This window comes from Mustela putorius, unplaced genomic scaffold (genome assembly GCF_011764305.1).
Source record: "Mustela putorius furo isolate JIRA1106 unplaced genomic scaffold, ASM1176430v1.1 tig00000992_pilon_pilon_pilon, whole genome shotgun sequence".
Lineage (NCBI taxonomy): Eukaryota > Metazoa > Chordata > Mammalia > Carnivora > Mustelidae > Mustela > Mustela putorius.
In genome coordinates, this window is record NW_025421526.1 from 2,019,925 (window position 1) to 2,047,569 (window position 27,645).

Genomic DNA, 27,645 nt, shown 5'->3' on the forward strand with positions numbered 1-27,645 from the left:
TCTTGACGGTAGTGTCTAGTGCACATGTATATAATAATTACAAGGTAATTTTACTGTTCTTTTCTTTCCAAAGTTTGCCTCTGTGGCATCGTATTGAGACGTACAAACTTACCGGAGACCCCGCAAACCCCACTTCACCGGGATTTCCATTTCTACCAGGTTCACCCTTTAAGGGAAACAAACAAAAAAACAAACCAGAAAACAAGGTAAGAGGGAGCAAAGAGGATTAAAACGCTCCCTTCTGACACTAGGTGACGAGTCAACTGCACCTTCTGACACTAGGTGACCAGTCAACTGCACCTTCTGACACTAGGTGACGAGTCAACTGCACCTTCTGACACTAGGTGACGAGTCAACTGCACCTTCTGACACTAGGTGACCAGTCAACTGCACCTTCTGACACTAGGTGACCAGTCAACTGCAGACACAAGTCTTTTTTAGAAAGCCATGTCCCCTCACCCCCAAGATCAGAAGCTCATGCCCAGTGTTGTAGACAACGTGAGAGTGAAGCCGGCATTGTTTCTGGTGGGAATCTATTACAGCAAGTCAGGTGTGAGGGTTTCATTAACTTAACCAGAAAAAGAAATTAATATAAGTTATACTCACCTGACCTAGATCACCATTTTACAAACATCAAAATTTACACCCTCATGAACACACAGGTACGTGCTATTAATTCTACATGAACGTGCGGCACTGAACTAAAACAGTTTCTTAGAACACATCTTGTCATTTCTTTTCTTGTGATAAAATAATTAAGAACTACTAGACATACTTTCTTTATGATGAAATTCAATGTAATCTGCTGAAATAAATCTCTTTGAAACACAAAGAGAAAATATTTACTTGGCTTAAGATCACACAGAAATTAATGGTTTATCCATGATTTTAACCTAAACTTTGGTACAACTAAGAAAAAAATCCAGAAAAACAAATCTGCTTTTGTATCCAGTTCTTGGATCACATGTTATTACTGTTAAAACCTGGAATTGAGTCTTAACTTTAAAAATCCAATGGAAGAAATGGCTTTTTCTGCACTAGAGAGCAGTATTGGTGCTATACTATTAATACATCAAAAATTTCCATTTGATGAAGACTTCATTACATCATACAGATGTTTTGCCATTAGAGCCCGGTACTTTTTTTTAAGTTCACTTAGAGGTTCCATCAACTAAATCGACAATGATTCTAGTATCTTGCGGAGAAACCACAATGGCTACCGGAGAACGCAAGGAAGAAGCTGGAACCTAAAATACGACATCAGCAAAATCAAGAGCACTTTCAGGTTTTCGTATGACTACTCTGAGTTCTCCAGTTTTGCATGTGTCTAATGAAAGCAAGGGAAATACATTGGGAGTCAATAAATAATATCCATGTGAACACCGTCACTCCTTCTTAACCTCTTCAAAATTTCAAAGTGTGAGGAAGGCAGGAAGCTTACATCTTCCCCAGGTTTTCCAGGAGGGCCCTCTGGTCCGCGTGCTCCTATCGGACCCTAACAACAAAGCAAAACAACAAAAAAGAATATTCACTTATATTTGCCCATGCCTACAAATGATGTAATTAAAATATTCTCGAGACAAGTATCAGAGAAACTAGCTTTATCTGTATTCTGAATTTTACGTTGCATGCCTCAGATTATGTGCTCCAAGGAAAAAAGTTAATTTCATAAGAGCAAATATCTTGGTATGGTCTGCTAACCGTATTCGAGGCCTCTGAATTTAAATACTCTCCCTCAGAAGCACAACACAGGCCTCCCAAACTGGCCTCCAACTTCTTGCTACATTAAGACAGAGCTGACGAAACAAACAGCTCAGACACCGTCACGATGCCGGACCGTCTTTAACCGGGTCCCCGTGCTTCTTGGCATTTACCATGGGTCCAGGTTCACCAGGCTCGCCGGGAGGTCCTGTAGGCCCAACGCCGCCCTAAAATGGAGAACAAATGATGCAAGTAAATATAATTATTTGTAAATTACATCTGTAAACAAAGAAAAGCAGAACACGACATTATGTATTCCTGCAGGGTAGTGCAGTCGCTTAGACTGCAAGTCTCCACCACTTTCCAGCTCTGCGACTTCGAGGGAGTCACTCAATCTCTCTAAACCTCCATTTCCTAATCATGAATTGAGAACAATAACGCTACCGATTTCACTGGGCTGTCATCGGTCTCTTGAGAACCAGCGCACATTTAGAACCCAGAACAGTGCGGGCGTGTAGTGAGCGTCCCATCGGTGGCAGTGACCATCAGGATCGTGACCATTGTCTTCCTCAGTCATACAGAATGGCCAAAGTCAGACTCCACACACGTGATGATGACAATGTAAAATCTTTAGCAGAGCTAAGAATTCTTTTTTTTTCCCTTTCCTTTGAAAAATTATTTTGAACTGCTCATCAAATCACTACAAAATTTAAAATAGCGCTACACTAATTTATTGGTATTCGATAGACTATAGAAAGAAAGGACAGTATTACATCCTTTTTAAGATGCCCCCATGGAGTGATTACCTTGACTGTGGTTTCTAGTACCACGTGGTGGTGGCCTTTAATGATTTGCTTTCACAACGTCCTAGTTAGCACATAACCAATTAGGAGCACATTCATTACGACATGAGATCATGATCTGTTATTTCAGAAGCAAAGGCATATAAAAATCCTTTGTGTTAGAGGCCAGTCGCATAGAGAAACCAGATGATAAAACTTGAGCCCCATGAAGAAACTTTGAAAAACAAGCCGCATACGTTTCTGAGTAGAAGTTAATGGAGCACAGCCTGTTCCAAGTGAGCACTGCGGCATGGAATCTAGAGGCCGGCCAAGGGCACTCATGTCACAGAGACCTTCCTTGTACTTTTTTTTATTTTGCCATAGTAGGAAGTTTAATTATAAAAAGACTTACTTGCTGCCCTTGTAAGCCTTGAGGTCCCCTTGGACCGACAGGACCCTTAAAAACAAATGAGAAGAAAAGTTCCATAGTGTTCATGACAGTTGGGTCAAACATTTCAAAAATGTTGAATCAGGCTTAGAATCTGGAAAAGTGAAGCTTTGACAGTGAAAGATGATGACATGCTCCATTTGTCCTCATCTGGAACGCAGCTGAGTTCAAGGAGATTGAAGTTTGGGCAACATTTGGGATGATTTTATACATACTTTCACTCTCATAAAGAGAAAGAGGAATATGCCTGTGTCCATCAGTGCCTTTGGGACAAGAGCATTTGCGTGCTCAAGGGGTGGTTCTGTTAAACCAGAATATCCAACAAAAGAAAAATCTTGGCAGGGGAAAGTGATTCTCAAACTGTCTAGTGAGTTCTTCAGTCCCACAGCAGATCAACCCCTGTAACTTAAATGAGCGCACTAAATTAAACACTTAGGAAGCGATCAGTGATATGGACTAGATTATGTTAAATGTAAACTTATCTATGGCACTGAGATTTCTTGATTATTCCTTCTTTCATAGCACACATTTAAAGTATCCACATAGGCTTTCCCCATCTAAGTAAGAAATGATTACACTGGGGCAGGAAAAAGGGAAGAAAAAGAAAACGCCTTTTTAAAAACTGTATTAACCATAGAGCCATAAAATCTTTGAAATGACAGAAAAAGGGAAACAAATTAAATCAAAATTGGGTTCGTTCTTATGGCAAAATTTTTAATTTTTATTTTGAATTGATCGGGGTTTTAGCTAGGAAGAAAACAAAAGTGCCCTGTAAAAAAATAAACGTGTATGCAATTTGAACTTCAAATGGATATAAACACATACATTTCAGAAACATATCCCCAGGTAACCCTTGAAAGAGCCACACTGCTAGTAGGAAGACAATGTTCAAGGATGGGTGACAGGGGTGGTTACGTATGTGGTTTAACTTTACGCTTGCTATTGCCTGAAATCCCATTAGCCTTTGAACTATGTCATCAGCAAAAAGCATGGGAGCCTTGGTCATACGAATGTTGATGTGTTCCGTGAGAATGTGTTCTCCAAAGACCCAGGTCAACGCACTTGCCCAGAGGAAATGGGCCCCTTCTTGGCAGTTGAAGAAAATGCAGAAGATGATGGCAGGGCTACTAGGCCCAGTCGGGAGCTTTATGGGACTTGGCATAGGCAGTTAGAGGATAGTAAGCAGGAAATAATGAAAATTAAAATGGCAAAATTTCCCATGTCAAAGTTTTGCCAAATCACTGCTTCTAACAACACCATCAAAAGCACGGGTTTTGTGGTGGCGGTGGTTATAGGTTTTAAAATTCTTTATTTTCTTCAAATATTAAATGAAACATACAGGCAACCCTTTTTTAAAATCAACAAGTTCTTCGCACATCTATGAAGGGAACACCCCTGGGCTGCTAGCTGGTACAATTTATTTATTAATTGATAAATAAGTTGAATGAGTTAATGGATGGACGGGTGTGTTCTAGAAGATTCATGTTACTTCTTAACCAGCTAATTCAAACCTTGCTTTACGTAATGTTATTTCCACAAGAACTTGGATTATCAGTCGAATCTCTACTTACCACAGAGCCAGGCATGAGTCCCACTTGACTCCCCAGTCCGGACTTCTCGTCTAAGCCGGCCATCTGAGCTGAAAACGGCTACAAAAGCAATGTTTCGTGTTACTCCCACAGTGGAAGACAGAGAGCGAGAAGGTTTTAAACTGACAATTGCACCTTCTCCGGGATTCTCATAGAATGACTCTGCTGAGAACCGTTTTGCACTTTGGCTTTAAAGTGCAGAAAGAGATTCGTGTTCTTCCTCGCTTCCTCGAACATTGATCGAACAATGTTCCTCAGAGTCTATCACAGCGAAGCTCCTTCAGAGCCACCGGCTCGGGGCCGGGCGCGTCCCGCTCGGTAGACACAGGACCGGCCCGCCCGTCTGGCCCACGTCCGCCTTCAGTCTGCGCACCTGACGTCCTTCCAGGGCTGAGCGAAGCCCGACAGAGGCTTTCCGAGCCTTTCTCCTGGAGATCACGGTTTCCATTCCAGGCTGTTTCACTCAGATCGAATTCTTGTTCCTTCGCTCATGACCAGCAAACTTTAACCGTATTCATACAAGTTGATAAAGATTTTATGACCCTTTTGATGACTTTCTGGCTGTTCCAAGAATTGGCAACGTTTTATCTTTTCTCTTTCACCTCACAAAAACTCTGGCCACACAACTGACCCAAACTGGCCATATGTATGCCAGGAGTTCGATGAATTTCCAGATTTTAGTGGGGGAAATGTGCATATTGTTTTAAAAATATAAGTTGGCAATTCCTTCTGTAATCAGTTGAGAAGCAACAGTATAAATTATGATAAAACAAAAATCTTATGTCAGGCTCCAAATGTCCTGTAGTCTCACTATGTCTCTTCCACACCCCCTCTCTGCCACGATGAGTTCAGGGAGGCAAACACAGGAAGACATTTTGTTTTATTTTGTTCTGGCGAGAAACTGAACTTGGGAGATCATGAAGTAGCATTTTCGTGTCCACTGGGGGCCGCCCCCGACCATCCATCGTACTGGAAGTGTCGTCCCCCTCCTGGGAAGCGCAGGACCCAGACCAGAGCGTTCTGAGTCCAGAGAACAGCAGAAGGAGGAAGATGTTGCTCTTCAGTTCACACCAGGGAGCGTGTCCGTGGCCCTTCAGAACCGACCGAGCGGGCGTGGGAAGCACAAGGACTGTGGCGTGGCACGTGAGGGAGGCCGTCTGGGGCCGCACGACGGTCCCTGCGCAGTCCCTGGTCTTCTGGTGGCTGCGGGGCGGCCCTGCACTCATTCACCTGCTGTCACCGCCGGAGGCCAACGTCCGCACTAGGACAACTTGAAGTCACAATCAGTCAGAAACTTGGGTGGGGGGGATGGGCGAAACAGGCACGAACCTCTGGTCATAAAATCGTAAGTCGCAGGGACGAGAAGTGTGGCAGAGGGGACGGAATCCCAACACCGTGACCGTGCTGTGTGGGACAGATGCGACCACACGCCCGGCACTGAGCACGAGGACGGTCGGGACTGTCCATCACTACCTTGTACACTCGGAACTACCGTGACACAGCGAAGTCAACGGTCCTTCAGAAATGACCATTTCAAAACTTGACATATGATCTAAGCAATACACCGAATAACGCATGGAACTCACCCGGCTCATGCCGTCCGGTCCTGGGTGGGACGGATGTCCCGGAGGCCCCGGGGCACCAGGTTGACCGGGAACACCTGGTTCTCCATCGATTCCCTGAGGACCGCGAGGACCCTGGGGGACAAGCCAGCGCCAGTTAGAACACGTTGCCAGAGACGTACTCAGCAGAAAGCTAAAAGCACGGACTTCTTGAGGCAGCTGAAGTGCTCATTATTTTAAAAAGGAGTGGACTTAATGTACGGTTCCAATTCTGGGTCATTCTGGAGAAGTAAAAAGACGAGCAGTGGCCAGGGGTTGGGGTGGGCGTGGGGAGAGGAAAAGGCGAGCACAGAGGAGCTTTAGGTGAAAACTCTCTGTGTGATACTGTGAGCATCTGTGCCGGCACACGCGTCCAGGCCCACGGCGCGCGGCCCGCGGGAGCAAGTCTCACGTCCACGACGGATTCCGATGCGGGCGGCCGAGAGCGGGGAGGTGGGGAGGATTCGGATGGACCCGACGGGCCCGCACGACCTCTCGCCGCGCCCGCCTCTGCATTTTGATGTGAAATTCCAACCTCTCTACAAAAAATAAAGTCCTGCTTAAAAAAAAAAAAAACCCGCAGCGATCGGCCACCCACAGGAATCCGGCCAGCTGCGCCGATGCTGCTGACTCCGGACCGGCCACCGCCGCTCCGTCGGGCGCGGTACATGCCGGGTGAACATTTGACTTTTGATGTATTAAATCCCCAGGAATGAGCCTTCTTGGGAAATTATAAAATGGTATTCCGTTCACCGGCATTCCAGAATAAACTTCCCTAGGTGGTTGGTTTTGTGGTGTTTACCCAAAATCTCTGCATTCACTTGTCCGTCTTAGATCACAGTGTGTGCCCGCACAACCTCCCACCCAAAAAACATCGGAAAGACCCTGGGCGGGGTTTTATGGGTTTCCACTTTCTCATGTTTTAACGTTTTGTACAGTTCTTGGCACACAGTCAACACAATGTATGTTATTATATTTTCACATTTCAGTCCTCTTTCTTCAAGTCTGGCCTACTTTATTTTCCTTCCCACCCCCAAAGGTCAACCAGACCAGTGAGAAACGGAGGGAAAGGCCCAGTGCCCCAGCCAAGCCTAGTTCCCAGAGAAGCGACCACGTCTCCCTGCCAAGCTCCACCCAGCTCCAGCCGCATTCTGACGGCCCCTGGGTGGACAGCCACGTCCTCAGTTCTGGAAACGCTCCACCCCCGGCCTCATCACTCCCACGAGTCTTGTGAAGCATTTTCTGACTTTTTAACCCTCAAGAGTCTTAGCAGACTTTCACAGGGAAGAAGGGACCGAAGAACTGAAAAGTCAGTATGATTTTTATGATTAACAGTGCGGATCAAGAAAGATATGGTGAGTGAATTGGAGTTTATTAGAAGAAGCCGCTTCTCATGCCTGACCATGGGAATACCTCGGGGCTCACACATCATCAGAATGTGAGCCGGGACCGCAGGAAGAAACAGGCTGAGGTGGGAAAGGGGCAGTTTGCATGCTGGCTTTGGGGCAGTGGCAGAATAGCTGTTCAGTAATTAGTATATTCAAGCATTCAGACGGATTCACAGAGCTACGTTCACTTCTAGGAACGGAGGAATATAGGCGAACTTGTCTATTCAAATAGAAGGAGATAATCTGAAAAACTCACACTTAGAGACTCAATTCTTAGAGAATCATACTCCTCCTTTACCAAGTCAAACACTAACTGCTAAACCACCGTCAATTCACCGAACTGTTCTTACAGGCGAGAGGTGGGTTTTTGTCGCCGTGTGGGGTTCCTGGTCACAGGAATGGGAGCCGCACCAGCCGGAGGTTCCTACGGTCAACGGCGGCACCGAAACACCCGCCACCAGGTCTACTCAAGGAGGCTGGTGTGCAAAACTGTGTCTTGTTGAAATGTGAAGTTGCTAACTGACAACCAGATGTTATCGGACACAAAAAGTGAGCCACGACATCTCTGCTCCCAGGGGGATTTCTGAAGACAACACCAACAACCACATGTGGTGCCCATGAGAGCAGAGAGAAGTTTGGGTAATATTCGTCCTCAAAAGTCAAGTCCTTTCTGCATCGCTCTGCGATTAATTAAGTCCGCTCTGAGGACAGCTTCTCTGCCGACTCCACATGCATTCTGCGCCTCCAAGGCCTCCCCTCTATGTCGACTACGGGACTGAATCTTATGCGAACTGAGATTAAAATTAATAAAAATGTATGAAAAGTATCCAAAATCAAGTGAACACAACTAGAAGTGAAGGTCAGAAAAACAGTTGATGAGCAGTTTTACGGATAGACCCTGAAAACAAAAACTATAATTTGGGAACACATTAAAATGCGTATTTTCATATTTCCAAGTGAGCCGAATTATGTACATTTATACTGAGGTAAATATTCTCTGTTCTCCTTCCGGCCCAACCCCCAGTCCCAGCTCGGATCTCGGCCGCGGCCGCAGTGGGAAGTACTGACAGGCGGCCACGAGGTGGCGGCCTTTAAACGTCCACCAGCACAGAGGAGTGTTCACCACAGCAGGAGCACGCACACACTCATGCACACGCAGACACACTCGTGCACACCCCCACACCCCACACACAGACGCGGACACAGACACGCCTGCACACACAGACGCACGCACACACACGCACGCACACACGCACACACACACGCACACACACGTTAGAGTTGGTAGGATTGTCAGATGCACGTTTCCCATCTTGCGGATGAGGAGACAGACCCACAGGGGCTAAACGTCACGTGCGGTTAGAACTCGCGCGCCACCTCCGTCTGCTGGGGACTGCCGGTCTGTCACTGTGAAGTCACCAGGTGAACCTGGTTAAACCCAAGGACACACGAGACACAGCCCCAGGGGTCCTCGGCTGGGAACGGAGGCTTCGTGAGCGTGTCTACAGCAGTGGTTCTGTCCTGAGCACTTTTGCTCCCTCCCCCGGGGGGACACGGATGACATCAAGAGACATTCCAGTTACCACAAGAGATGGAGGAGCACAGGTGCCGCCACGGGCATCTAGTGGGTAGAAATCCGAAACGCTGCCAACCCTCCCACGACGTGGAGGAATTACGTGGCCCCCAACACCAACATGTAGCGCCTTTCCACGGTGGCTTCTGTGCCAACGCAAGCGGGGGGGAAACGCACTTAAGGGTGCAGCAGCGCCCCCCAATTTGCCCGCCACAGCCCTCGTCTGCTGAGCAGCTTCTCCGGGTGTTGGGACTGAGGCAAAGTACTCTGCCTGCGGGTACTTCGTGGCGTCACGCCAGGATCTTGCTGGCATGTTGGAACTGGCCATGTCCGAAGCGTTTACCCCAGGAAACTCAGCAGAAGTCCAGGCACGTCTTATTTATTTACTTTGTCGCGAGTCAGTTAAACACTTAGCATCACACCACTGCTTGTTAGGGTTAAGAGAGGAACAGATGTCCTGTTTGGGCATCTGTCAAGATTATTAATTCCAAATAAATAGCTACTCCTTTCTCACACACACACACACACACACACACACACACACACCCGAGTCCTCCCTGAGTGTCTCATTGCTAACCGAGACAGGCAGTGGAGCGCATCACACACTATGTCAAGTGGAGAAGATGGGGTCCGAGCAGACTCGGGCGTCCTCACAAGGAATTCTGAAGGTCCGCCCGCCTTTCCGTAGTAACGCCCACCTAGACCTGGGCTCGCGTTATCAGTTACGAGGGCGCGAGCACACGGATGCACATCATTTCCCGCTCGGCCCCCTAGGCTTCCCGTAACGGAAATCGTCTCCTATCCGCTTCTGTCATTCTCGACCCTGGGCGGACATCTGCAGGGCCGCTGACGGTGCTCCGGCTGCCGACGCTGGTGGGGCAGCTTCGTAGCACAGCAGTAAGGTCGTCAGAACACAGCCTTCCGACACACCTGGAGGACCGAGCCCCATTTCCTCGGGGCACTGTCGTATCCCTAACTCCAGCCCCAGTCTGAAGAACGTACTGTCCTCACGCTCTACTTGCTCAGAGGGGCAGAAGCATAAAATAACATCAAAGTGGCACGAATTCCTAGCGACATTTTTCTTTATTTATAAATTCAAGGTTGTTTGTTGCTTCCCTGCAATTCCTTCCTGTCTATTTCTCCCACCTAAATATGGATAAACACGGGTTTGGAAGGTCGAAAATCTAGAGAGTTAAACTTAGGAGCTATCATGAGAAGACTGAACAGCACACGTCTTTCTGATGAAAACATATGATGATAGCCGCAACAGAAAAATCAACGCACTCATTTAATGTATGAAAGACATCAGTTTCTAAGGGAAGATCTAAAAAGAAGTGCTCTCCTAGGACTTGGTAATAAGAAAAACACAACTGGCATGTATTTGATAATCTCCTCATGTTTTATCTCAAGGGTATAAAGTTGATCGTTTAAATTTAAAGGTGTTTCCTTTGTTCTGGTAATGGATTTGTTGATTTTTTAAAATGGTTCCTTTCAAGACTCTGTAACGTCTATGCAGTAAAAAAAAGGTAGAGGGTTTCTTGGGAAATCAATTGATTGCACAACTGTTTGAAAGAACGTTTCGTCCTCTGATAGTTTTTCCCTTTATCCAGTTCGGTTATTCCTGGAGCAACTACTGATCACAGAACTGGCTGTTTTATCTCAACCGTACGTTCTTGGCATTGTTCACTCGTGATTTACAACTGCTGAAAACATGAGGTATTCAGGATGTTTCCTTAGGTTCTACTATTAGTTTGACCTCCTGAAGAAGAAACACCATTTGAGTTACCTACAAAGGAAATAGGGCATCACTACATTATTACCATGTGACATTTCCTCTGAATCAGAAAAGACACACAATCACTTCATGACCTGACTTCTGCCCCGTCTGATAGAGCTGAGAGAGAAACAGTGCCACCAACTGTGTGCTGCGCCCAGGGAGTGTGGCTCGAAGCGCTTGCTGGGTACCGGGCACAGCTCACAAAAGAGGCGGCTCTGCTGTCGACTTACAGGTCTTCCCTTTGGGCCTCTCTCTCCTCTTGGTCCTTGTGATCCTGGAGGTCCCTGAAACAGAAAATGAGGACTATGACTGCAAAACACACATACCTCACATGGCTTTGTTTTAAATGTCTGCTCGTCTAAGAAAACTGAAAAACAGAAATATCACTCTTCTAACTCGTCTTCAGTTGAAGACTCTAGAAAGTAAAGCCATGTGCCTACAAAAGCTCTGTGCACACAGATAGGCTGTTTATGTCAGCCACGAGGGTTAGAGGCCTGTAAAGAATTAAAGAATTAAGTGTATATCATAGCCTCGTGGGGCCCAGTGAGCCGAGTATATTACTTGCACGATAACAGCAAAACTTACAAGGTTCATTTATGCTGTCTTGTCCCAAGCAAGCCTTTGCCACGGACTGATGGCCACAAAAACTCACAGTTTGGATTTTTAGAACTACACAGATGTGCAAACCCCAAATTATCAGCGGTCTGAGGGAAGGTACGTGTGTGTTCTCCATCTAGTTACCTAGGAATGCTACCACTACTCCAAACCTGAAATCAGTAATCTTTCAGGCTAAATCAGTAATATGCTATTCTGATGTGTAATCTCTCAAATTCTATGGAAATACGCTTTAATTTCATTAACAGATGAAATTAACAGTTTGTTTCATTAAACAGATAAAGTAGTTTACCTTTAATCATTGTCAAACAATAGACCGGTGTGCCCTAATTTCCATGAGTAAAGCCAATCTAAAATTAATGATGTAACAACAGATCACTTTGCCTTTCACAGAACCAATAGTGGCACTAACGCAAAGGAATAATAGGGTTCACCAATTTCAGAATGAAATGATCTTTTATGCATCATTCACTGATGCGAAGGAACACTTAAACATGAAGATGTTTCAAAACCAAAGGTTTCAAGAAGCCAAGCCTCATGGTTTTACATTCTATTGTCTTGTGATGGGTTTAATATTCACAAAGATTTTCAGTATCTCTAAGAACTTAAGAGTCCCACCAAAGTTGGAAGAAACTACTTACTGCTGGTCCTGGACGCCCACGTATGCCTGTAACCTAAACGATAAACAAGATAATCTGTAAACAGGGAGTTTCAACAGAGTTTTAAAAAAATCAATAGTCAAACAAGTAAAAATAACGACAAAAATCCCAGCGAATTTTTTTAGAGCAAATGGAGGTTGTCAGTTGATGCCCATGTCCTCTTTGAGTGCGCATTAGGACATTATCTAATTTAAACTCTAATACAGGGCAGGAGTATTTTACACTGCCTGAGAGCAACAGCACTGCAGACGAGAGGCCTGGGTTCAAATCCCAACTAACCTGACCCCTTCCCAGTGACATGACCTTGGACTTATCCTCTCTGTGCCTGATTCCTCCTGTAAAATGGTGATGAGGATTCTAAAACTACCTCCCTAGCAGAGCTGTTGTGCAGACAAATAAATACTTCTAAAGCTCTTAAAACAGCCCCCAAGACATAGTAAGTACATGTAAGAGTTTTTAAATGAAAGACAACAAATGAATGATTTACTTTTTAGGTAATCTTTATTAAAAACAGGCCAATTTCAAGGCAAAGCAGAACTGCAAACGCTGTCGAATAAATCAACATGCACTGACAGAGTGATGGCAACTCCTTTGAGATCATGAGCCTGGCGGCTAAAGGGTTTTCATCCTACTTAAAATACACTTTTTGATCATGCACAAGTCTAGGTAAATCTTAGGAATTCTTACAAAATATGGAATGTCAATCAGGATACTGACAAGACATGTTTTCAGAAATGTGGACCATTAAATCCTGCCTTCTGCGTGGATCACATGGCTATTTATGCTGTAAAAGATATACATCTCAACTACCGTTTTACATCCATATATAATGTGCTTAACTTTGTAAAACCCTGATGTCCACTTTCAGTCATGGGACAAGAAAAGTCAGGAATATTGTGATAAACAAACATTAAATGTTGTATTAAAGAATCATCTCTTTTGGTTTGTTTGTCTTATACTAAAACTTGGTTAAAAATAACTGATTTCCTTTTCTATGAGAGTAGGTATGTAAGCACTAATATATGCTACACTAGAAGTTTGTCAAAGATACGAGGAAAAATAACACATATACTTACAACAGGCACCAATCCTGGTTCTCCTTTTTGTCCCTGTGAAGCAAAAAGATGTTCAATTATCAAAATATAATAGTTTGTGGAACCCAATCATATCTTACTAGAATATTCCATATAAACACTGGGAATTTCAATGTAGGAAAAGTAAAAAGTGGGCGCCTGGGTGACTCAGGTGGCTAAGGATCTGTATTCCGCTCAGGCCATGATCTTGAGGTCCCGGAATCGAGCCCCAGGTCCGGCTCCCTGGTCAGCAGGGGATCTGCTTTCCCGTTCTCTGCCCCTGCTCCTGCTCTCCCTCTCACTCACACACTTTCTGTCTCAAATAAATAAATGAAATCTTTTTTAAAAAATGTAAAGCGAAAAGGAAATGATAAAAGAAACAGTATTTGCAGTAGTCAGCATTATTGATGAAAAAGAAAGACATCTGAAAGACACAAAAATATCAACCAGTGTTTGAAAAGCATAAAGTTATTTCACTTTAGTTTTTACAGTGAACAAACCTAATGTATTGACTAGACCAGAAGATACTTGTCCTGAAATCTCTAAAGTCAAAGCACTGTAGGAAAACTGCCCAAAGACTGAAAACTCAAAAGGAAACCCAACATTTGGATATGTCTGAATTTTCACCATACTATATGCCACCTAGATTTTAGTGACTACGATGGCACTTCTAAAACTCTTGCCACCCTTTCTAAAACTCATGGAGGAATCTGAGAAGTTACAGGAGATAAATGTGCTCATCCTCAGAAAGAAAGGGAAGAAGGAAGGAAGGGAGGTGAGCAGGAAGGAGATAGTGATGTTGGTTAGTCGATTCCCAATATCTGATGAAAATCTACAAAAAACATGAACTGAATAGGAAAATAAAAATAACACAGTAAACAACTATAACTTAAGGGAAGTAACACCAGGCGGTTGAATTGGCTTTTCTAATAGATGCAGCAAATATAAGACATGTACACGACATTCTTAGAACTTTGGTTTCTTAATAGCATGATTTCAGGTACATAGATCAAATACTATTGGATGAATTGTACCTTAGATTCCTCTATTTTACCATATATTTACTTGTATTATTTATTTTGGAGTTTGCCTCCCAAGAGATGTTGGTCTCCCCAAGGTCATGATCAATCTACTTTATATCCTCAGTCTGACACTCAGAAATCCTCAATAAATTCTTGAACGTATTAATTTCCACTAACATAGTATGAAATAATGCTTTTTACTGGGCCAGTGCAGACTATGCATACCTTAAGGATTGTATCCAAAATGTAGAAAAAGTAATGAATTCTATTTTATTTAATTTCTCTTTTCACATATATTGCTCTGATTTATTGATATGATTTATCTGATTATAAAAATAATGTGGGTTAAAAATAAATAAATAAATAAATAAATAAAAATAATGTGGGTTAATAGGGAATTCTAAAAATAGAGGAACTAAATATCATGCTCAACACTCAGGAGACAACCTCTTTCAACATTCTTGTATTCTCAGTTTTCCGTGACGTACCTGAACTTGGTTCACCTCCTCAGGACCTCAGCATTTGACTCTTTGATTACAGTTTCATTTTTACAATTAAAAATAACACTATGGGGGCACCTGGGTGGCTCAGTGGTTAAGCCTCTGCCTTCGACTCAGGTCATGGTCCCAGGGTCCTGGGATCGAGCCCCGAGTCGGGCTCTCTGCTCAGCGGGGAGCCTGCTTCCTCCTCTCTCTCTGCCTGCCTCTCTGCCTACTTGTGGTCTCTGCCTGTCAAATAAATAAATAGATCTTTAAAAAAAATAAACAAATAACACTACGATGAGTATCTTTGTTCATAAACATCTATGTAGTGTCTCAAGTTGATATCTTAAGATGATCTCTAGAAATTAAAGTTGTGTGTTAAAGATCATACAAATATTTCAGGCTCTTGATCTAGATCACCTAAACATACTCCGGAAAGGTGCGATTTAATTATATCCTTCCAGTTGTACTTCACATCTGACAAAATCTTGTAAAGTTAAATTTAAAAATTTTTTTATAATCTTCATAGTCTTAATAAGGGATTTGATGGCAGAACCATACCCTGACTACCCCTGCTGATTCCAATGCTCAGGTTAGAGTTCAGCAGTGGGAAATGGCTCTCCCAAGCAGGAGGGAGTACTGCCTGAGTAGATTCAAGAGTCTAAAGGACACGAAGAGAAAGGCTAGAAGAAAGGGATCCCCAACCATGGGCAGCAAAACAGGGCAGGCTTACTTCTGCATTTCCAAGTCTTCTAACTTCTACCTGGGGTCTTCCTATTTTTACATAACCAGAAAGTAATAAAAATTAGCCTCTTTAGAGCTGTAAGAGCTTTCCTTGAGATGTTTGAAAGAATTTGAATTGTTTAGAAAGGGTAGAGAAATCCGTGCCCAATGTCTAAAGGACCTTATGAGAATAATGCTGAAAATAGTGTTCCTTTCTAGAACAAATCTAGAAAAACAAGTCAAAAGCGAAGAGAAATTATTTCAGCCAAACAGAGAAAAGTGGAATAGTTTGCTAAGAATGGTTGGAAAATCTCCATTTCAAGAAACCAGCAATTAAAATGCAGCCCTCGCTCTTCCTCTGTGTTGAGGAGAATGGACCTCATGGATACCTTTCTCAGCTAAATTGGGAGGCTTCAGTTATCTTATTATGAACTTTCTGTTGTTCCACAATACTTGATATGGGATTAAGTGCTCCATTTTTAGGTTCTGATAATACATTTTTCTAATGATTCAATAATGATTCTTATTTTGGAAATAAGCCACAAATGTAAGCATTAATTGCTTTTTTAAATATGGGCTTTGAATAAGTTAATTTACATGGAATGATCATTTGTCTAAGGTTTTCCTAAATTTGATTTTCATACCCACTGGTAAATTTAACATTCAAATACTCAGAACTGGGTGAGAATTACAGCTTCATTTTGCTTCTTGCCTGTTACTCACCACTTAATGCCACATGGACATGCCTCCCCACTCTTGCAGGATGGCGTTACCATGGAGACCATCCGAGTGTTTTCCCACCATTGCATCATCTGTAACATTGGCCTCATTCAGAGATATGACAAAGGCTCAGTACTTATTTGGGAGTTAACGAGAATGAACGAATGAATGAATGATAAGTAAGATTAATATATGAAAGAAGCGCAAAACTTCTTATTACATTGCTCTGCTCTGACAGTTCTGATGGCACCTGATAATAATCGACGGTCATGATGGTCAGCACATAACGAGGACGTGGTAAACCGGCAGCGGCTTCGAGTGTCCCCTCCCAGCTACACTGCCTTTGGGAAATCTCCGATTTAATTTCAGATGTAAATTAAATGTGAGCTGGTATTTGTAGATCTGCTCCTTTGACATATATTCAAATCTAAATGACTTCGTTGATATTTATTCCCAGTAAGACACTTTATTTCCCTTTTAATTAAAAAGTGCAGGATAGCATCACTTGATAGCATCGCTTTCACCGACCATGAATGTATAGCATTGCTTTATCTGAGTATCTGATTTTCACCTTACTGAAGCTCCACCATATGTAAAAGTAAAGGCAGTTTAAAGTTGGTGGTGATCTGCCTGGTATTTGCTGTGAAACTCAGGATCACTGCCCATGTCCATTCCTGATCCCTGACAAGACTGAAACAAAGGCCACCATTTTCAAATTAACTGGAAAACTGAACCAGTTTCAAGGGAATGGAACCCTCTCCACTCAGGGGATGATCCACATCCAGAAGACAAGTGGCTGAAGTGGCCAGCTCTATCTAGGGTCAAGGCTATACTATACCATTGTCCTCTTGAGTGTAAGGATTGTTTCTGGGATTATGCTTTAGGCTCCTTGAACTGGGGGAAGGGGAGAGAAGAAAAGGTGATGTGTGTTTGGTCAAGTGCTCAATTACTTCTTTTAAGTGAATATTTACTTGTCCAACCAACAGAAGAGGGGCCACAACCCTACGGTAGGTACGACATCTCCCCCTTTCCTCCTTCCTTCCTTCAACGAAGCAGTTACTGAACTTCCAATGCGTGTAAGGTATATACTAAGCACAGTAATAAATACATGCAATTTGTTGTTCTTCTTCTTCTCTTTTTTTTTTTTTTTTAAGAGAGGGAGGTGGGGAGGGTCAAAGGGTCAAAGGGAGAATCTTCAGCAGGTCCCACACCCAGCACGGATCCTGACAGGGGCTCCATCTTATGACCTTGAGGCCCCAACTTGAGCCTAAATCAGGAGTCGGTCACTTAACAGACTGAGCCACCAGACATCTCAATAAATGCAAGTAATTTGAAGGTTAATGTGGCATAGTCTCAATCCCTAAGGGGTTTATAACCTTCTAGAAGAAACATCTATCAACAAAGATTAACAAAGTGAATAAAATAGAGACAGCCGTAATCTACAAGTGAAGTATCTCATATATTCATATTTGGTAATTTGTACTTTACAAAAGGCTTTCAAATGCTGTAAAGCACACTCCCAAGTGGACAGTATTAGACTGAAGAAGACCCTTCACAAAAATGAAACTATGCAAAGCAAAACTTACCTTTCTTCCTCTACCTATAAAAAAAGAAGAAGAAATACATTAAACATGTTGATTTAAGGAGAAACAGCTATTGAGAATCTCTTATTATTTTCAGTAATAGGTTTTTGGGATGTCAGAATTTAACTTAAACAGGTTTCCCTACTACCAGTAGACAGAACTCAAAAGTTGTTTTAGATCAATATTCCCATAATAGGCAAAGTAATACATCCTTTTGGAAAATTCTAACATTACTTAAATATTCCTCACACCATTCATATAACATTTAAAGCTCATTAAATGATAAAATTAACTATTATATAGTAATGAATTATCTTCAATCAATATTCTATTGTTTGGACCCTTTTTTTTTAGTAGGCTTCATTCATATGGCTAAAAGACCAAAATACATTAAAGATATACAATTATAGAGTAAAAAAATCTCCTTCCGTCCTGTCACTTTCCCCTACTGCCCAGATTTCGATGCCCCAGAGGGGCCCACTTTTACTGATTTTTCTATTACTAGCCCCTCTAACCAAAAATATAATGAGACATTCTATTTTTTAAAGCTGTCATTTGAGTTAGTAGTGTCTTACAGTTTTTTCAGGTAGATCTGGTACATTTCATATCGTTTGTTCTTAGCCATGTTATCCTATCTGTTGCTATTACAAAGGAGGTATGTTTAATTCTCATTATTTATTCTATGGGGTGATTGTTGGTAAATAGCTAAGTCTATTAATTTGTAATTTTACACTGCATTGTTGTACAAAATTATTCTTTTAGTAGTTTTGTACTCCATTCCCTTTAAGTTTTATAAGAACACAATTATATTTCCTGCAACTAATCATTTTACCTCCTTCCTTCTAATTTCTAAACCTCTAATTTTTTCTCTTACCTAATTGTTTGTTCAAGTACATTCAATAATATTAAATTGTAGTGGTGATGATGGATATCCATGTTCTGTCTCTGAGTTTAGAGAAAATAATTCTAGTACTAAACAGTATGAAGCTTTTAAGCTGAGATGTAAATATTTCATCATGTTAATGAAATGCCATTTGATACTAAGTTACCAAGCATCTTTGTCAAGAATACTTTTTCACTTTTGCCAAATATCTTTGTTTCAATTACAAGGAAAACCAAATGGTCTTTTTTCATAGATCCGTTAAAGTAATTATTTTTTTAATGGCAGTATTGATTCTTCCTATGTTCTTGCCTCTGTCATCTTCACTTCCCTGTGATGGTTTTTGTTTTTTTCTTCTACCTCTTTCCTCATCATTAATTATTTTGTATTTCTAATGTAGCCCTTTCTTAATAAATTACTCCACTAAGTTTTATTTAGTTTATGGCGAATGGTCATTTTTTTTAAATCAGTTCTGTGGTAATATATTTACCAGTGTGTTCTTTATTTTGTAAATGTAGCTAAACACTCCCGCCTTTTTTCTTTTTTTTTTCCCCCGCCTTTTTTCTTAGAGTATCTTCGCATCAGTGCTGTTACTAGCTGTTTTTATTATTCATTTTGGAACAAAGTGGACTTTCCAAATCCAGCTATTTGCAGAAGGTCACATATTTTACTGTTTTGGGTTTTTGGTTTTTTGCCACGATTGTCCCAACATACTATTAACTTGGCCCCATAGGTTTAATTTTACTTTGTTCCTGGAGCTTCTTAGCAGATTGCATCAGCTTTGGGCAGCCCTTAGGTGTCATATTTTTAATTCTTTGCATTATGTCTTTCTGACTACATTGCTAAAAATTGAGTTTAGGTATTTATTCAAGGCACAATGTTACTGTTGAATGATATCTAAGAGGAGAACTGATAAATTAGGGTCTAATATTTTGTGAAAATATGGTTGATTGTTGTTATTTGCAATGGAATTTGGGGCAGGGGAATAAGTCTCAGCACTATCTTGATACTGACGCATGCCACGCTAGAACATCCACGACCGCTGAAGCAAATGACCTAAGAGTTTAATATTAATCATCCGAATTCATTGAAACACATAAATATGAACTTCTTTCTCTAATATGTGTCTTTGACACATGTATTCAAATACATAGTCTATATTAAACACAGACATTTGTCTCCAAAAAAAGTTTTCAAAACCAGCAAATGATTTCATTCTTTTCTTCAGGAAATCCATCTCCTTCTCTTGTCTTTCTGAGCCATCGGTAAAAGCATTCTGCTCTTATGAGCTGATGTGACAGAAGGTGCTCTGGCATTAAATTAGATCAGAAATAATTATTCCATTCCCAAGAGCAAACTTGGCACCAGAGAAGACAAATGTGTTTTCGAGAACTCCTCTGGGGCATGAATAGACCTCCCAGAATACCGACAACTATCTCGGAGGCATCCAGCATGCACGGGGTAACAAATGGCCATGTGAAGTGACCATAAGAAATTCTCAAACTAGACATAACCACACAAAATTCAGCCCCAAATTCCCCTGGTTTTTAAGAAGACAGGAAATTATCCTCTCCCTCTCAGTAACATTAGATAAGGTGTGAGAAAAACCATTAACTCCCAACACCACGGACGGACGAGTGGCTTCATTATTCTCTTGGTTGCTGAATTCTGAGAGCAAAAGCCACTGGAACGATGATGAGTCACTGGGCTGTTCTGGGTTGGCTTGAAGCATTCTTACCGAAATTGGTGTTGCCACCTCCAGCTGTGTGTGGGCAGACGGGACAGCATTCTCCGGGGGGAGTTACAGGGTCAGCACATTCAAGTACCTCCTGGCACTGTATCTTGTCACAGAGAATGGCTCCATTGTCACAGACGCAGATCTGGCAAGGGGCAGGTTTCCAGATGTCTCTGTTCAAGTACATCTGACCATTCTGAGTGCAGGCTATTTCCTCACCGTATCCTTCTAGAATGAGAAGAAAAAGATGCAGGGGGTGGGGAAGGAGGTTAGTAATCTTCTGAAGTTTTGGAATTTGGAAAATACTTAAGAAAGTGAATCATCCTGTGGGTCCAGCCATTCTGGGCTGAGCACTAACCTACTGAGGAGTGAAACACGGATGGACTCAGTCCGGGCGTTTACAGACGAAGCGACGTGCACTTCACAGTGAAACGATTGCTATATGTACGTCCTCGTAAGACAGGGGAGGGGAGAGTGATCCAAAGTAGATGGCAGGTAGTGTTTCCCAAAACATTTCATTGTGAAGGTTTAAGTAACCCAAAACAGGAAGATCAGTAAGATCACATTTTTAAAAATTTGAAAGGGTGAGGAGAAGAATAGTTCAAAGGGGAATATATAATTTCTGTGTTTGGTGAACCCTTACATGATTTTCAACCACTAGAAACTTTAGATTAGGAAATCCAGCAACAACAGAAGACAATATGTATTCTTATTCCGTGAAGAAAGAAAAAAGTGTATGGGTTTTTAAAAATTAGCTTTAAACATAAGCTAGAAAAGGAAAAACAGTGTCTCCTTTCATGGGATGTGTCTGCTGAGCTCCAGGTGCTTACTAAGCCACAAAGGACAAGCAAAGCTCACATGGGCAATGTAGTCTTCAGTCCAAGGTCATCAAGGAGAGTCACGACCACAGCAGTACAGTAAGCTATCACATAGCATCTGCCAGATACTGTCCACATTTAGATGAAAATGTAATGCGATTTGGAAAATACATGCTATCACATAGCATCTGCCAGATACTGTCTACATTTAGATGAAAATGTAATGCCGATTTGGAAAATACATACACACATTTATACATATAACAATTCTATTATACAATTATTGTAAGAGAAATATATTACTTCTTTGTGTCTTTTAAGAAACAAAACTACAGTATTTTAAATCACAATACGGATCATATCATCCTTGCTTAGCTCCTATAGATTCCTCCAAACTACTTAAATTCCGAAGCCCAAAGATTCCCTTCCCGGTGTCCTTGCACAATCTCCCTCCTCCCTCCAGACACACAGAGCTCACTGCTGTGGTCTGCTTGTCCCCGGCCCCCACCGTTCCGGCTGCTCGACAAGAGTGAGCCTCTGCGCAGCCCATTCGCCCGTCCAGTTTCTACACCAGCTAATTAACCAGTTTCCAAAATGTAAACAGGCAGGATAAATCAGTGCCCTCATCAAACTTATCACAAGTGGTATCAATTTACTCTTTTTATCTGTTTATTCTCTTATCTCCTTCCCTTGCCAGTAAATTCCACGAAGATAAGGACTAGTTTTTCTTGTTCATCATGGCATTTCTACAGTTGGACGCCACACCTCGCCGGGAGCCAACACTCAACAAAGAGTTGTTCAAAGGTAGACAGGAATGTGCCCATGAGTCTAAATTATGGTTCACTCACTTCATCGCATGGACATGAACTTTGTACAAAGCTAAAACTAAAATAAAAATTAAAAAGGCATTTGTGATTGGTATATAAAAGTATTTATAATTTTCCTTTATTCTTAATCGAAGTGTAGTTGACATACAATATTCTATTTTCAGGTGTACAGCGTAGTGATTCGACAATCAAATACACTAGAAAACGCTCACCACAATGAACGTGGTGACTGTCTGTCTCTAGAAAAAGTCTTACAGTAGAAAGAGCTTCTTGTTTGCCGATGCACTCTGTGCCGAGCTACGGATAAAAATTTCAGTTCAGGGGAAAGACGTTGACCCAAATATGCATCCCCTAACTCTAGAGAGCTTTTCTTGGGCAACATTCTTCTCACTCCCTGGAACACGTTGGCTGCACGTGTCCAGGCCTTCATCCCAGCCCTGCGGCCGGCAGGGAGCTGCTGTCCGCCACCACACGCGCCTTCCGAGCCGGGCGCGGGATGATCTGGACGCCTGGTTTCTAATCTGCTGCTGCTTCAGCAGAAGAGTTTATCACAAAACACATGGCCGATGCAATCAGGACTGACTCTGCGTATTTTAGGAATTTTAATCCTGGAAGAAAACAGAACTCATGCCTTAACGTGCTGTAATGCGGGACTGTCTTGAAGTAAATTAAGAAATCTGTGCATCAAATAGCCGTGAGGCAAGCCGTTTTTCTTAGATGAAAAACCACTTTAAAACAATGTAGATCCATGATGAACGTTTCTGCCAAACACACCCTGTACAGAAATGGACTTAGACCTATCGTCTACTGCACAAGTGAGTGAGGTAAATACTTGAAGAGTAACTTGGTTCATTAAGTTTTATGGCTGAGAAAGAAATATCCAGTCACAAACCCTAAATGCCATTGGCTGAAAAAGAGATTCACTGTAATTCAAGCAGCTTGCTTCTCCCTTCCCACACTCTGAGGGGCAAAGGTATTTGACATATTTCCTGGGAGTTAAGTGGATGCACAGTCCTGAGAGTGTATCTGTTCTGTTTCCAAAAAGTCATATTATCATTGTGAGGTAGACCTCAATAAACAATTAGGGAAGTAGAAATAGAGAATACAAAAACTGAGCTGATGTGAAATAATGCTGTCAATTAAATAACATTAAAATGTGTGAGAGACTCTTCTGGGGTGATTTATCCTGATTTCTGTGGTTCCTTTGAGGTGGGAATAAAAAGACACATTCTCTCTTCTGTGTCAACTCAGAGAAGGTCACTTTCTTCCTGAAAGTTTAAGACAGCATGACCTCAACCCAGGGGCAAAGAAGTGAGCCGCTGTAGGACTTTCCTTAAATGACAATGTTAAAAGTTAGTTATAGACCATGAGTCATCACTGGTCCTTTTCCCCGGAGAATTTATAATTAAATTTAAGATGATGTGGAAAGTTAGTTGGAATGCTTTTAAATGGCAAGGAGATGAAAAACCACATTTACTGCTAAACCCTGTCTTCTCCTCCCCCGCACAAGGATCCACACACATCACAGAGGGCCCAAAACCTCGGCGAACCCTCATTGTTCGTGTTTGAATGAAAGACATGTACAAAGAAACACCAAGTAGAAAATACAGGGTGGCTTGCCCCTCTCGGGTTTGTACATGGTAGTTGTGTGCCTGATGATTAGGTTGGCCCTGCTGTTTTCTCCATAGATGTTTACTTCAATGAGAAGAAAAGTAAAATAGAAAGCAAAATTGTAGACAATTTGCAGCGAAGTTGTCATGACACAGTATTTTATAAATGACAATATTACGAAAAACAAATAGAAATGTTCAGGTGACATTCTGAGAGATTCAATACTGTCCTGATTCCTCTACACATGTCATAAAAATCAACCCAAGCTAACACGAACCTTGATATAAGGCCTGGAACTTAAATAATGACTGGTTTTAAAGTATGTGGGTAAGCAATTTTTTAAATAAAATCTTAAAGAAACATTCCCAAACTGCAATGTTGTGACACGTGTCATTTGCTATTGGTCTTTCTTAAATTTTCTTAAAATTGAGGAGGACTGGTAGGACTGGTAGATGTCTGATAATGCTGCCATTATTTTGTGATCTTCTGTGGTGTTGCAACTTCCAAAAATTTTGTCTTCCAAGCTGCAGGGTTCTTTTACCCTTACCATGTTCCAACGCATTGAACCAGTCCACGGTGAAGTCATCACCACAAATGTCCTGGCACCGATGTCTTAGCAACGAGATGTATTTTACCCGACCACACTGTGCTCCAGAGTAACCCGAGTGCCCTGTTTCTCACGTATCTTTAAAGACGTGTCTTCTCATAAAGCTTTCATGTGCTTTAAATGCAGTTGTAAGAATTCAGTTTTAATCACTAGATGGCAGACCAAATCTACCATCTTATTATCACAGATAATTAGAAATTCCGTCCCCAGAACCGCTGGTCACTTACCGGCCATAGCCTAGGTCCACATTCCTTTATAGAATCATATTTGTACAAAAAAGCCTGCACAGAAATGGCCATATTGAAACCACTGACTTCCCAGGAAAGATGTGATTCTCTCTGTGTAGTAAATTATTGGGGTTTATTAAACACTTTGGAAAATCCATGAAATAAAATTTCCTGAGCCTATGCTGATCATTCCCTGGACGTTAAGGGAAGTTCTTCCCGGCAGAAATAGTGCCGAGTCCTCACACGTCACACGCATTTTAAATCTTTTCAGGCCAGTGTCTGTTCCGGTAATTTTCCCCACTGGACCGTAAGTTCCTGGGGAGCCAGAACTATGTTCCTCTCAGTGACCTCCACGGCCAGGGTCAGATCATCGGACTTGGACGGACGCATCTGCGGGGGGACGACTGCGCAAGGGAGGGAGGGGCAGGGGCGGGTCGCTGAGGTGCGCACTGAGATGCTGACCTGCCCCTTCCCCCGCGTCTCGGAGAGGACGGCAGCATGGGACTCCCGTGTTGAATGGAACGGGTCATTGAGGGTCGCCTGAGGGTCCTCCGAGTTGTCCCTCATACCCAGACGCCTGCACGACCGGACGCGAAGGCCGCGTGCGCCCCCACGGCCCCCATTTTCAGAGAAGCTGCGGCCCTTCCGCCCTCCCCGCCCAGCCCCGCGGGGTCACGACGGTCTGGGCCAACATTCTCTGAAGTTTCTCTATTTAAAGTTTCTTCTTTAGTTATTGAAGTGTCTCTAGTCTCTGACGGCCACCGAGGCCGCGTCCGCTGCCCCGCGCCGGACCCCAGATGCTGCCTCCCCAGCTGCGGGCCTCGGTCCCGAAACCCCTCCGAGGACCCCTCGGTCCCCCTGCTCCGGGCGTCGTCGATCCAAGGGGGACCCAGAGGTGGGCGCGTCGCGGCTCGTCCTTCCCGGTCTCGGGTCGGGGCCGGCGCGCCACGTGGTCGTCTCTCCCCGCGCGAAGGTCCCGCAGCGAAGCCGCGATGCGCCCGCAGCCGCCGGGGACGGCGAAGGGACCTGTCGGCCTCCGGGTCCGCATCCGTGGCGGTTCGGTCCACTGCCGGCTTCCGCCGTCGGACGCAGCAGGTCACCCACTGTCCTCTCCGTCGCGCCCCGCCCCGCCCCATCGCACCGCGGAGCGGGAAGAGGCGGACGCTGATGACCCGAGCGGAGTCACATTTCCAGATGACGAAGGACAACCCTATGTTACATGCCAACGTGATACAATAACAATTAAGTTTGGAAAAATGACCTAACATCCAAGAAGCAGGAGACGCGGCCTCGCTCGGCAGCGCTTCGGCCGGACAGACGTACGGGGCCGGACAGACGTACGGGGCCGGACAGACGTAGGGGCCGGACAGACGTACGGGACCGGACAGACGTACGGGGCCGGACAGACGTAGGGGCCGGACAGACGTACGGGCCGGACGCGCGTCTGCAGCGGGCGGACCCCCGCGACCCAGGGGCAGCTCTCCGGCGCCTTGCGAAGGCTTCTCGGCTAAGGAAAACTGCTGGTTCCATTGAGTTGAAATGGAAGAATTAAAAGGAAGATTTCTCATGTTAGGGGCGACGGAAGTTTCTTCAATGTGTGGGGAAGTCTGAGCGACTGCGGCCGGACTGAGAAGCGGGAATGACACGCGCAGGCGACGCTCGACGGTTGCCTGGAAAACCCACTGCGTCCGCTAATGCGTTTGGCACCGATTTTGTTTCCTTCAGAAACGGCTCAAGCTGGGGCGTAGCTGGAAAAGCACCACGAGGAAAGTGAAGCCTGCCTTGTGCTGAAAACATTAGGGATTTCAGTAGGAATTCCTACGCAAACCCAGTGCTTGTCCCAAATGCTAACCCTCAGGGCACGAGTTCGACACCAGCTGGGCTACGCCGACGCGCCTACCTGAATGCTGAACCGGCTTGAATTGCCTTGAATGAAGTCGGTGTGTTCGTCTCTCCCCAGCATGATACTGCTGGAAATAAAGAGGAGAACCAAAAATCTGCCCAGCTATTTTTCTGGCAAATGGGTGGTATCGGGGCTTTCCTACGGTCTGGTGATACATGAAGCCCGCAGCAAATTCTGAGCCATATATGGTACTTGCTTTCCAGATTTCCACCATGTCCTTCGAGGCTTAGCTCAAGTGTTACCTTCCCCACAGAGTCTCTTCTAGCCACCTCACGAGAACTTTGAAACTTGGCGCACACAGACACACACCCATGTCACTCTCAATCCACCAGGACCTGCTCTTTTCTTCTTTTAATATAGTACTTATCACTTTAAGGCCTACTATATTATTGTATTTATGTTTATTGTTTGTCTCCCCATGATAGAATAATAGCTTTATAGGGACAGATGGAATTTATTCTGGCTTGTCCAGTGATATACCCCAACATCCTATAATAGTGTCAGGATCATAGTAGATGCTCAATAAGTATTTGATGAGTTAATTTGTTGAATATTCAATTGTCAGAATATCAGGGAGAGATCTAGACCATATTGGATATAAAACTATTTTCTTTGATCTTGTATTTATTACATAATTTTTTTAAAAGGCTCATTTTTCACTACTATTTAAATGTGGGCCATACCTACAAGGATTTAAAATGCCAGGCATTGTGGTAATATCATGTATTAATGCTATTTATTTCAGATATTTTGTCCTGAAAAGAACATATACTTTTATTCATTTAAAAAAAAAAGTTATTTTTATGTATTAAGAGAATATTCAATATGGGGTACTCAGATCTGACTGAAGGAGGGTAACTGTGCCTGGGGTAAACACAACATAAGGTACACAGTTGTAACAATGTAACATTATGTGTCCACTATACTCAAAAACAAAAGATGGGTATACAATTTAACACTTTATATGATGAAACATTTTTAGAATGATTTCAAGTCTGTATCTTATGATTTCTTTGCCACTAAGTTTTGCCTTCTTTTCTAAAATTCCCTGCCACAAAAGAAGATTTAAGCCTCTAGAGAAAATCCGGACATCATAGTCAAGTTTATTTCTTCTAATTTATTCTTTATTGACTTACTTTTTACTCACTGCCTTTGCCCTGACCAAACTGAAATTTCTTTTATAATCACTGAAACATTCCGCAGTTCTCAATGACTCTTTGATTCCATTCATTTTACTATCAAGAATTCTAAAATACCCTGCAGTCTGGAGAGGGGACCTAACGTGGTTGTCCCTTTCTGCA

At 43.1% G+C, this 27,645-nt stretch overlaps 1 protein-coding gene across 1 annotated transcript in view; it reads right to left on the bottom strand.

The window, feature by feature from the left end:
- Positions 1-27,645, bottom strand: part of COL5A2 (collagen type V alpha 2 chain) — a 137,516-nt gene that overhangs the window by 47,240 nt on the left and 62,631 nt on the right. The window contains exons 2-12 of the mRNA XM_004763364.3: positions 20,355-20,579; positions 17,740-17,753; positions 13,210-13,242; positions 12,116-12,148; positions 11,090-11,143; positions 6,107-6,217; positions 4,503-4,580; positions 2,896-2,940; positions 1,875-1,928; positions 1,442-1,495; positions 113-166 (exon numbers count right to left, since the gene is read on the bottom strand). Coding sequence (XP_004763421.1) covers positions 113-166; positions 1,442-1,495; positions 1,875-1,928; positions 2,896-2,940; positions 4,503-4,580; positions 6,107-6,217; positions 11,090-11,143; positions 12,116-12,148; positions 13,210-13,242; positions 17,740-17,753; positions 20,355-20,579 — 755 coding nt within the window. The remainder of the gene's footprint in view (positions 1-112; positions 167-1,441; positions 1,496-1,874; positions 1,929-2,895; positions 2,941-4,502; positions 4,581-6,106; positions 6,218-11,089; positions 11,144-12,115; positions 12,149-13,209; positions 13,243-17,739; positions 17,754-20,354; positions 20,580-27,645) is intronic.